The sequence below is a fragment of the Prorops nasuta genome, unplaced genomic scaffold, assembly GCF_024137725.1.
Source record: "Prorops nasuta isolate Cenicafe-Biocafe unplaced genomic scaffold, Cenicafe_Pnas_1.2 PNAS00009, whole genome shotgun sequence".
Lineage (NCBI taxonomy): Eukaryota > Metazoa > Arthropoda > Insecta > Hymenoptera > Bethylidae > Prorops > Prorops nasuta.
In genome coordinates, this window is record NW_027116806.1 from 4,683,255 (window position 1) to 4,695,520 (window position 12,266).

Genomic DNA, 12,266 nt, shown 5'->3' on the forward strand with positions numbered 1-12,266 from the left:
TTTCCGTTAGCTTCCTCACCTTCGAGTTATATTCCTCATTTTTATTCTCCTTTCACGATCAGTTCCAATTTCAGCTCCAACTCCAATTACGATCTTGCCAATCTTTTCCTCTCATATAAATCCACTGCACGTAGTCGTGGATTCTTTTATTATTCAATATAATCTTTATTTTTTCTATTTAGTGCTCGAAGAAGTTGCAATTTGGCGTATTTTCACTTACGGTACCATACCTTTCGATCATGTAATTAACTAAAAGCTAATCATGGACCTCGGATAACCTTGTCCGTGATCGCTCGTGAACTTCCGTTAGCTTCCTCGCCTTCGGGCTATCCTACAATTTTATTTTTCTCTCACGATCGGCTCCGATGCCAACTTCGACTTACGATCTTATCGATGTTTTTATTTTCTTCTTTATATTTATATCAATTCCTGTTCACTGTTATATTTGTCCCCCATTTTTTTATTGTTCGATAACTGTATTTTTTCTATTATTGAATTTAAGGGGGTTGTTATATATGGCATACGGTACCTCTTTACTACTAACTAAAAGTTAATCATGGACCTCGGCTAACCTTGCCCGCGATTGCTCGTGAACTTCCGTTAGCTTCCTCGCCTTCGGGCTCTCCATCCTACATTTTTATTTTCCTCTCACTATCCCCCCTCCATATCCAACTCCCACTCACTCTGTATCACCGACTCCTGGATTATCATTTTGCAACTTTTATAGTATACATCGCGTCCTGCTACTTTTTCTCCTCCGGTCATCCTTATTTCCATTCGATTGTTATTATTATGCTAATACCTCTCTTGCAATTTGATTAACAAAATTCCTAACCTTCGTTTATTCGCGAGTCCAAGGGGTTGCAAGATCGCAGATATATAATTACGGGACCACCCCCAGATTATATTTAAATTACAGCGGATATAACGGAAGTTCAAAAACGTTCACGGGCAAGGTTAAGACCGCAGCTCTGTGATTAAATTTCGCTCAAAGCTTGCAATTTGTTCATTAAATCGCCATAAAATATTATCCTCAAACCATAACGTTATATCCTGCCTATCGTATATAGAGTCTACCGTCTCATCTGAATTTCATGAGTCAATTTTACAACGCAATTTCTGCTGTTTACAATGTTAACATCGACTTAGTATTTTGAAACAATTACCGAGGAGCCCGCGCCATTAGAAGCACATGGAGAAAATGACCGATTGGAGGTTAAGTCGAGGAACGCGTCGAGGATTTACAATGCAAATTTGTTAATCGTTTGCTGAAAGTCGTTGCATGGTTCCGCCGCGAGCAAATATGGGATTCGTCGTGGTCATGGCGAATAGCCACGCCGTCTCGACTGCAAACTCTTTGATATATATTTTTCCTTCCATTCCTCGTTTTTCCCGCGCAATTTCTATAGACGCGATCTACTTTACCGACCGAGCGCACTATATACACCGCGAGATCACGCAGAAACACGAGACCGCGCGTCGCGAGCCCGATACATCGTTCCTCCTCCCGTGACCCATTAACCTCGGAAATGAAAACGTTCGATAATAATTTATACCGCGAATATTATCATTTTTTGGCAAGAGCAACAATGGACCGTTATCTACACGAATGATATCGAAGCACCGCGCGAGCTGCATTCTCCACGTTAAATAATATCTCCTTTTTTCATTTTATTTTTTTCATTCCATACCTGTCTCTGGGAAATGAAAATACTGGTTAATAATTTATGTCACGAATTATCATTATTCGAGCAAAAGCAAGAGCTGATTATTATCCGGAATGAAAATCAAGATACGTACGCGTTATTTGTTCAGCCCCTCTCTTTCTACATTTCTATATAGCTGTTTGCTTTACTTTGTTTACGAATGATTTTTTTTTTACTCTCAGGAGAGAATCCGTAATACTTTTCAGCTGATATTTATTCATCTCCTTTCACCGCTTTTTTCTCATTCCAAGAAAAAGCCTCGAATGTTTTCTTCCTTTTGTTAGCGAGACACACTCCGGTTCGCTCGGTCGCCGAGGACTCGCGTGGAATTTTTTTTATGTCGCCAATCGGGTCAATCGTAATCGAAGCAAATTACAGTAAGACGATTGACAGTCGAAGCACGATCGAATTTGATGCACTAAATTACAATGCTTCCTTCGAACTTTGTCGTATATATATATATATATATATTTATAGGAAAGAACTTTAATTTTTTATACCGAAAAATATTGGGATTTTAATTTCTTTGACAAACAAGTTCTTTGAAAACTTTTTTTTTAATTTTGTAAATAATTGTTTTAATTACAGCCTTATTAGAAAATATTCTTTTTTATCTCTTGCTATTGGAAAATCGTTATCAAATGGTTTCTTAATAAGTTTTTCAAATTGTAACGTGACTTGATAATTGTTAAAAAAAAAACATTTGGGAAATTGCCATAGGTAAAGTCTAAGAAAAAAGTGTCACTCTTTCCCATAGGAAAGTTCATTTGGACCAGAAAACTCGTCTCTCGAGATTTCCAGTTTCCGCAACGCGTGCCAACAACTCCATCCCCGCGGCGTTACCGTTAGCAATAAATATATATCCTCGATGTGGTTAGCAGATCTGAAATCAAGATTATTTATACGCGCTTCTCACTAGAGTCATTTAGTATCGCATTATGCCAACTACCTGCTTTATATATTCTCTCCAACGACGTTACGGATCCTTTGATCCTTCGAAACCAGCTCCATATTTTTTCTTTCTCTCCTAGCGTCATTTTCTTTTATTTTTCGTCGCACACATTCGAGTCTCATGCAAAAATCATTCGTGCAAATAATGGCTTTAGGCTCAGTGATGGTTATGTATTATAGTGAATGAAAAAAGATATGATTAACACGGATATCTGTTTTCCATTAATTTTGTCATAAACTTATTTGATAAAAATTATTAATTAATTTCATGAGAAAAAAATAATTATTAATTAGTTAAAAATACTGTAACTACTTTATTTGGTAATAATAGATACTACATATTTGTGTTTCCAAGTGAAAATATTGGAACAATATATTTTTAATTTAAATATAATTTATATATTTTTTAAACATTCCTTTGTGCAGCATCAATTAAAGAAGCGATACATCATCCAACTAATCGAAGCTTGTCCCAGAAATCTAGTTCTTCTCCAATATCTTGTTTATATTGGTATATACACTTGCTATGCACAGTGGCATAAATGGTAGAGAATAAGTATCCATGCCTCCTCTACAAAAAAGGAAATTTGGTTAAAACTGAATTAAGATATTTTAATATTTATAACGATCTTCAACTTACAAGTGCTTCGTCCGCACACTTTTCGAATTTCTTCTCTGCTTTAGCTTTATCTTCATCTGAAACTGCTGATGATAACACACAATTAATGATAACTCCAGACCAAACCAAGAGAATAGCTAATAAGTACAACTTCATGGTGTAGTTTTCATCGAACAGTAACTAATAGATTGAATTTTCAAACATTAATATACTAGTACTGTACATAAATACAATTATAATCTCATAGAAAGTCTAATCTTTATATTGAAATATTCAAGTTTTATTGCAAAAATAAATGTTAGACTCAGTTAAATTAAGAGATATTTTTTAAATAATATTGAGTAATAAACTACAGAAATGTGATAAAATCCATTTTTCCTCAAAATTATTTTGATTGCTTTTTCTTATACAGAACATCAAAATCCAATCTAAAAAAAATACTAATCCGGAATAAAAATATAGTTACTTTTAAAGGACAAACATAGGACGTGCTGGGTTTACAAAGTAGTATATGTACAGGTAGAGAAAAGTTATTTTTAGTAAAAAATTATTTTTTTGAAATTGCTTTGCCACTTTTGCAGCTATACGCCACAATGCAGACATTCTTTTAAATCGTTTTTGCATTGGTGAAACTATATAAATTTGAGTTGGCTAAATCTTGCTTAAAAAATCTGATTAATTTGAAGGGTATCAAATACTTTTGGATGCTAAAATAAATGTTGGTATCTACATATCCCTTCTATTTTCTACACGTGCATTATTATAGCAATAAAAATTATATCACTGCATGACTCAACTAATCTGTTTACACGTGCGGGTATACGTATTAGGGGACCAGAAGAACTGTCTCTATAACATTGCAATATATAAATATATGTGTTATTTAAACATCTGTATAGTAATTACGGTAACTAATAAGCTCGGCGAAGCAACTAATAGTCAAAGGAAAAGAAGGATCCTATACTTTATTCTATGTATATATATATATATATTCGTAATCTTCTATTTTTACTATACATTCTAAATTCTAAACAGTTAAATATCTTTTCTTAATTCTAATCATTTTTGTTTCTTATAGAATATATTTTTGGCAAAGATAATTACAGATATTTCATAGCTCCTAAGAGATGTATAAAGGAATATTGGAATGTCACGTTGGAAATAAGATAACCGGAATTCTCGTAACTGGCTCCAGATCGGAAGATCGGATAAGATATCGATCTCATAATCTATATACACTGTCCTAAAAGTATTGCCATTTAAAAATCATATTTTTATAAAAAAAAAAACTACTGCTTCAATACTCTTAATACAAAAAATAAGTACCTGCTTCAAACTAAAATAATTACACTATTTTTAACAAAAATGCGTATCTATTTATTTCTTATAAAATATGTTAATTATTTACATGAAATAAATGTTTGATGACATAAAGGAAAATAGAGTTATGTTTTAATTATTTCTTTTATTTATATAACACTAGACTAGCATTAAGCTTGGACTCGTTGCTTTCATAAATAACTTTTACGCGAGACTTGTATGGGAGGTGGCGCTAAATAAAATAAAAGAATAATAAAAGGAGAGTAAGAAAAAGATTCAGCCTGTCAACTCGCGTACTGGAAACGAAGGTGGAGGCAAAATGAATTCGACCTAGTTATTCCTACACCTCAGATTTTTGTATTACGGAGCTCTCCACTCTCTGGTATATATCAATATATTATTATTCAGAACTTTCTTGCCTCTTATAGGATTAGTTTGGTTCAAACGAAAAGGAGCCTCAAATATATGCCTACATCTTTCATAGAAAGCAGTGCTACGAAAACGAAATTTTTGTACCTGCTCTAAAAATGTACTCTCTAATCTTTTGCGGTACTTTATATTATAACTATAATTTTAGTTTAATCTTAATCTCTCTGAAGATTGTGCATAACGTTAGGTAGCTGCAAGCGTTTCGTAGTTTCTTTTTCTGCGCTTTACATATTTTATTATTACGGAACCATTGGAGTGGCAGATGACCTTTTCTGTTTTTATTTATACTCTTTATGCTTTTTTGTAACTGTCGCTTCCACTTGATATCCTTGCTATACCTTTGCACTTAAAGGATTCCTTACACCCCAGTATAATAAATAGCATATCTATCAACTTAATCCATCACTCGTTTCCTCCTTACTACATAATTTTGTTTCATTCGCAGATGGCTCCTGACAAATTCATTGGTCTACTGATCCTTTTAATTGGGCTGAAACATGGTCTTTCTCTACCGCAAACGTCAGGAGGTCAAGGTCAAAGCGAAGGTCAGTATTTTTAAATTTATAATAAAATATAAGACGTGGGTTTCGTCAGTGAAAATGGAAAGCACGTCGATTTACGAAGCGAATGCTTGTTGGGAAAAGATGTTGAAGGCGTGGATGAGTTATAAGTGAGATAAAATTGTTCCAGGGAGAAAATTGTTCGGTGGGTACAGGATAGTGCCAAAAGCGTGTCAGCCAACGTTACCATCGAGAATAAAGTCCAACGAGCCGGCGATCTGCATGTTCAATTACGAGTGCAGCAGGCGTAACGGAGAAGTGGTCGGTGCATGCATGGATGGGTTCCTGTTCGGAGCGTGTTGTCAATTACCCAGTAAGCACGGCCAGGATGATTCCACTCAGCTGAGCATCGACGAGCTTCTTCATGTTCACGAGATAGACCACGTGCCTGAAGTCCCGATCCTACTAAACGCAGATGGCACGCCTGTGGGAACGCAGGCCGATAATTCCTTGAAGAACAAGGTTGGAGAAACCAGTTCTGACAATTCAGATACCTCCTACACGAAGATATCGACCTTGATGCCTTCTTCAGGGTCTTCTTCAGGGTCCTCTTCAGGATTATCTTCTTCGATGAGCGACACGATAGAAAACGCGGAAAAGCCTCAAGTGCAGCAGCTTGACCTCTCTCATTTCGAGCAGGATTTCTCGACTTTGCTGGGTCAGCAGGAAATCCTGGATAACCTTCAGCTACCGAACCTCCTGTCTCAGCAGACTAACCACAAGGAACAGAATCACCATGACTCGGTCACGACTCTTCTAAGGCCCGATCAGATTCTGCAGATAGCCGATCCCGTCGATCAGCTGCCAGCTCTCTTCTCCCATGGAATAACAGTCAACAATCATTCTTCGGCAGACACGATTCTTCTCAACGAGAATGGTACCCAGCTGGACGAGACTCATGGAACCGACGAATTCTTTCAAGCAAACGGAACTCCGGCTCCCACGAAGAAGGTCACTTCCGGTTTCATGGACTCTAAGAAGAAAACGACAGTGGCTGTCGAGAGAAGGAAGACCACGACTGTGGAACCAGATCAATGGGTCAAGTTCCCCGATCAGTCCAAACCGGAGAAACCAACGACATTCGATAAGCTGCCGGAAGTAGAGACTCCTCCAATTACAGCACCAGTTCAATATATGCCTGCTGACAAATTGGATAAATTTAGTAACGAGAGGACCACTGAAAGAACGTCCATAGGCTCCGTCAAGTCCTCGAGTGTGTCGATTGAAAATACCACACCCTTGACTGCTACCAGTCACGTGAGTAAGGATGATCTAGTGAGGGTACCAACGATAACCTACGACGTTCCATCAGGAAATAAGAAAAATGACATTTTGGATAAAGAGGAAATAGCTATTAATCATATCATATCGATATTGAATAACACAACCCAAAGTCCTGAGAACAGAGTCACTGTCCCCAAGATCCCCTCGCCTCCTCAAGGTTGGGTTAGCATCGACGAGACCTCTAAGCCTTCCGCCTACAAAGTCTCCACTTCAAGGTCGCCATCGACAACTACAGAATCCTTCCCTTACACTTACTACAAACCCTCCAAACCAGACACCTTCTACAATTACGAGCTGGTTTCAACGGAGAACGGTCACTCCACCCACTCAACATCCAATCCCTTCTCAAGGCCATCCACTCAGACCACCTATGGACCATATAGCAGTTTCAGTTACTCCGCGAGACCAACGACAAATCCACCAGCACCCACCGTCATAGTCCTTGGTCCCCTTGGTACCGAGTACTCTACCGAAACCACTCAAAAGGCCATTACAAGGCTATCGAGTACCCCTAAACCAGTGGTCCACAAACCCAGCAATGTTAGCACGAAGAAACCCAGCGTCTCCACTACCATAACTCATAACATCAGTACCGTCATTACTTCCGGTACCGTTTCCACTAATAACAACCACGTAGTCTCCACCAGCTACATAAGCGTAAACCTGAAGGATCCAACGAGCGCTAAGCCCTCAACGGGACCGGAAGTGGCGAGCTCCAACGACCAAGCAACGAAACGTCCGACAGTTTGGACCACGATTTCCGCATGGTCCGGAAAGCCAAGCTTGCGGCCGAAGCCATCAACGCCGAATTTTTCGTGGCCAAACGACGCTCTTTCGCCGATCAACACAATCATAATCAAGAATCCTAACGTTGACACGGAAATAACTACGGTCACCAAGACCACACTTCCGGCTTGTGACGACGAGTCTCCACAACAGAACGATCTTGTGAATTTCCCACCAGTCAGGAATCCCAATCTTACGGTCTCTGATCCTGGCTCTCAGCAAGAGAAGCCCACTCTGGTGGAGGCCTTGAACGGTACTTACTATCCAACCAGCATCGAGATCAGTAGCGACGGTGACATCTCCACGGCGACTCTCATCGGGGACGAGAGTCTTACCGGTAATTTCGTCGTTCCTCAGGATGTCGTATACAACGCGACGACGACAGTAGCAGCGCCAACGAGAAAACCAAGCAGGAAGAAACCAACTAGGAAACCAGGGACCTCGACGAAGCCTGGGACTACGTTGAGACCAGGTCAGGTGACCAGTAAGACTACGACGAGAAGACCCACCGGAAAACCCAGCAGGCCCGCTAGCAAACCGAGCAAACCCTCTAGCAAACCGAGCAAACCAGCTAACAAACCGAGCAAACCCTCCAACAAGCCCAGCAGGCCCACTACCAAACCGAATAGGCCCACCAGCAAACCTAGCAGGCCCGTTACCCAGAAACCATCCTCGAGGCCACAGAAACCAGGAGGAACTACCAGACCCAAACCTACCAGTGTGACCGTTAAGAGACCACAGTCTTCCGCTACCACCAAGAAACCAAGGCCCTCCAAAAGGCCCACTAAAAGGCCCACCACCACAATTCCACCAAGTACTGCCCCTGTACTCTACGAAGCCACTTCTCCTGGTACCACTATACAACCCACCGTAGAAGAAGAAGCTAGTCCTACGCCTGATTTTCGCACTCGTGAGTTTTTCTACGATTACTTCATTTTTTAATGCAATTATCAAATCTAACAAATTTTTTCTTCGTGAAACAGAATGTGGCGTGAGACCACTTGTGAAGTCCGGTAGAATCGTTGGTGGAAAAGGAGCTACCTTTGGGGAGTGGCCTTGGCAAGTCCTGGTACGAGAAGCCACGTGGCTCGGATTGTTCACAAAAAACAAGTGTGGAGGTGTGCTCATCACCGACAAATACGTCATCACAGCCGCTCACTGTCAACCAGGGTGTGTACATGATCTTTATAGCTAATGGCGCGTCACGTTACTTTGTTTTTACGGCTCACCATAAAACAGTCCTTTAATTGACTATTATTGCTACGAGAATATAACTTCATTGTCTTATCTCTTCATTTTCCAGCGTAATATCTCTTTGTTCACAAATTTCGTTCTAATTTTTTACCAGAGCATTTCTCTAATCAAAAACTCTCTTCCTTCATTGCCTCTGGGGATCTGAAGGAAATTCTTGATTTCTAATATTATCGTTATCCCATATAGGTTCCTGGCGTCCTTGGTAGCAGTATTCGGAGAGTTTGACATCTCTGGAGAACTGGAGTCTAAGAGGAGCGTGACGAGGAACGTGCGTCGAGTGATCGTGAATCGTGGATACGATCCTGCCACCTTTGAGAACGATTTGGCCCTTTTGGAGCTGGAGAGTCCGGTACAATTCGATGCCCACATAGTTCCAATTTGCATGCCAGATGACGGAGCAGATTTTACCGGAAGAATGGCCACGGTTACAGGCTGGGGAAGACTGAAATACAGTAAGAACGTTGTTACTAATTACCATCACCAATATTATTAAATATTTCTATGACAAATTGAGAAAAAAATTTAATTTTTATCGCAGATGGTGGCGTGCCTTCCGTATTGCAAGAAGTGCAGGTGCCGATAATAAAGAATTCCGTTTGCCAAGAAATGTTCCAAACGGCAGGACACTCCAAGTTGATCCTGGATAGCTTCCTGTGCGCTGGCTATGCAAACGGTCAAAAGGACTCGTGCGAGGTAAATAAAATTCTTCTCTTCCAACGTAAAATACGCCACCCCCAACTAGCCTCTGGCACAAAGGGGGGGGGGGGGTGACGTTTGCCCGGCTACAATTGGATCTCGTCAAGATAAATATACGGTTTGAGAGTCCAAGGTCGTTGGAAGACTGTCATTTGCAAGGAAATTATTGATAGAAGTAAATTGTTTGTTCAGGGCGACAGTGGTGGACCGTTGGTGATGGAACGACCGGATGGAAGATGGTTCCTGGTTGGCACCGTTTCCCATGGGATCAAATGTGCTGCTCCGTACTTACCAGGTGTCTACATGAGGACCACCTTCTTCAAGCCTTGGCTCCACGGTATCACCGGTGTGTGAGATCCAGTGGCATTCGGCCATTCCGTGCCAATCTGTATAAATGTACAAAGGAAGACTAATTTATTTCTCCTGAGATAGGACAATTATTATCCAGCGACTTAGAAGCCTCGTTCAAACGATAAAGTGCCATTTTATCATCCCATTATTAAATTATGTACCGTATGGAACGCTTCAGTTATTCACCCAAGCTTTTATATCCACATGTGGTAAAAGCATACTATACTTTCTTAGTGTCTACGAGAGATAATATTTCTAAAACATCCGGGAAATGGCGCTTTGTCCTTTGTAGAATGAGCAAAAAACGTCGCGAGATATTCTTCCCAGCACACACGGATCATCATTTTAAACACGGAGAGTCCGATGTCATCGATCCTCGTATATCCGTTGTGTTCTGTGTACATATTTATATATAATATAAATATATGATATATATGTTTTATAGAGATATTAATATTTCTATAATATATAGGTACATTAACATGCTTTTAACTCTTATATGGAAATATCGTATTACAAAAGCCTTATTTATTTTGCTGTTAGCTGTTATTTATTAAACTCATTTTTATACAATTTGTTTTCTTCTCTATCACCTTTCACAAATTTTTTATCCATCAAGATTCGTATGTATTGAAATTCAAAATTTTTAATACTTTAAATTTCAGTGGGATTATGGTTTCCTATGAAATTCCATATCGAAATTGCAAGGTTTTACTTTTATAGAAAAAAATGGAACGAGTGGATCTGTTGAAAAAGGAAAAGCGTAAAAGCTGGATCCGCAGAGAGCCTGCGCATTCAAGTTTAAAGGCCGAATTACACTATGCATATACCTGTCTCTACTAGAAAAGTCGTGTCAAAATATGAATATTCTGTTTTAAATGGGAGGATTCGTAGTAACCATCTTTATTTGGGAACTTTAACGTACATTAGAGTACATTTAATATTACATTTACAAATTATTTAATAGTTGCATCATTGAATTTTCGTTGTCACATTTGTATAGAAGCATCAAATCTTTAGTCTTTTGTAAGTTTATCAAATTCTTAAGAAACTTCATTCAGTTCATGCAGAACGTTAATTGCAGTGACTTCATCATGGATGATCGTATCATATTAGCAGATTAGCATTGTTAATTTATCACGAAATAATTTTTCGTTTTGTTTTCTGAAAAAAAAGCTGTTACTTACAAACTATATATTTCCCCCTGCATAAGAGATAAGATATATATTTTACTTTAGTAGCTGAATGTTACTTCATTGCACATTTAACATATCGCTAAACAATTTAACTCTTTCCAAACAATATCTTTATTTTTTAAACGTCAACCAATGTGTTATTTTAGAAACAAATTTAAGATGGATAGTTTCAATTGTCCCTTTAAACAATCACTACTCGTATTGTACAGCTTCTCGTGTGTAACGACACGAATTTCACGATTATTTCCCTTAATTTACTTCTTCACCATCACATTTCCTCAATGATATATAAAAATGTGTACTAAATCCTTCTTCTACATAAATGTTCACTCAATTACGTCTTTAATTACAAAGTACGTTGAATCCACTTAAAATTTTAAATTATGATGATACTCTCTAAAAAATGTACAAGTCCTTTGAAATCTTTGAAGCGTCCTAAACGCGTTTCAGAAAGATTTTAATTTGCTTGATGTCTAGCTGATCCAGAAATCTGGGTTTTTTTGGTCAGAAGGTAGTTTCTGTTTATTGGAGGGAGTAATTAGGAGTAGCATTTATCAGCTAAAATGGCCTTGCGATAATGAAATTTCCTGGGTGCTAAACTGAATTTATCTGGAAGATCCTTAGGGATGTTATTAACGTTATGTGTATGTATATGTGTGGGAGAGGATGGGAATAGATAGGATTGCGTACCTGTGCAGGTAAATTGTGGGCGTTCGCATAAGCACGTGTATGTGGGCGTTGGAATATGTGTGCGTAGACGGAGCCCAGCGGGAACAGCGGGACTACCAGGATCAATACTATCAGGCTAGAAGAGGATACGGTAACTCCGGTAGCTAAAATTCAACAAGGATGAAGCTAAAACACCTACACGCCGTGACTCTCTGACCAGCGGGAACGCTGCGAAAAACTTAACCGACTTAAAGAACGACTTACGACCACTTGGAGAATCTAACCACGCGCCTCTACAAATATGCGCAAGCTCGTGCGAGAGATATACTCAGTTACATATATATATATATATATATGTATATAGTATATATAAAAGGAGAAAAACCGGAAATGACGATGTACGTGAAATTACGCGTCTAACGTATACCCACCGAGGGACCAATTT

At 38.9% G+C, this 12,266-nt stretch overlaps 1 protein-coding gene and 1 long non-coding RNA gene across 2 annotated transcripts in view; one reads left to right on the forward strand and one right to left on the reverse strand.

The window, feature by feature from the left end:
• The window catches only part of flz (filzig), a 46,788-nt gene extending 36,270 nt beyond the window's left edge, over window positions 1-10,518 (forward strand). Inside the window, exons 2-7 of the mRNA XM_066732175.1 lie at window positions 5,471-5,570; window positions 5,716-8,565; window positions 8,639-8,825; window positions 9,096-9,361; window positions 9,448-9,602; window positions 9,798-10,518. Of these exons, the coding sequence (XP_066588272.1) occupies window positions 5,471-5,570; window positions 5,716-8,565; window positions 8,639-8,825; window positions 9,096-9,361; window positions 9,448-9,602; window positions 9,798-9,959 (3,720 nt within the window). The 3' untranslated portion in view covers window positions 9,960-10,518. The remainder of the gene's footprint in view (window positions 1-5,470; window positions 5,571-5,715; window positions 8,566-8,638; window positions 8,826-9,095; window positions 9,362-9,447; window positions 9,603-9,797) is intronic.
• Window positions 2,941-3,476, reverse strand: LOC136776558 (uncharacterized). The gene is made up of 2 exons (XR_010823085.1): window positions 3,298-3,476; window positions 2,941-3,228 (listed from the first exon to the last, which is right to left on the reverse strand). It is a non-coding gene; the product is annotated as an uncharacterized lncRNA (long non-coding RNA).
• Window positions 10,519-12,266: the final 1,748 nt, after the last annotated feature.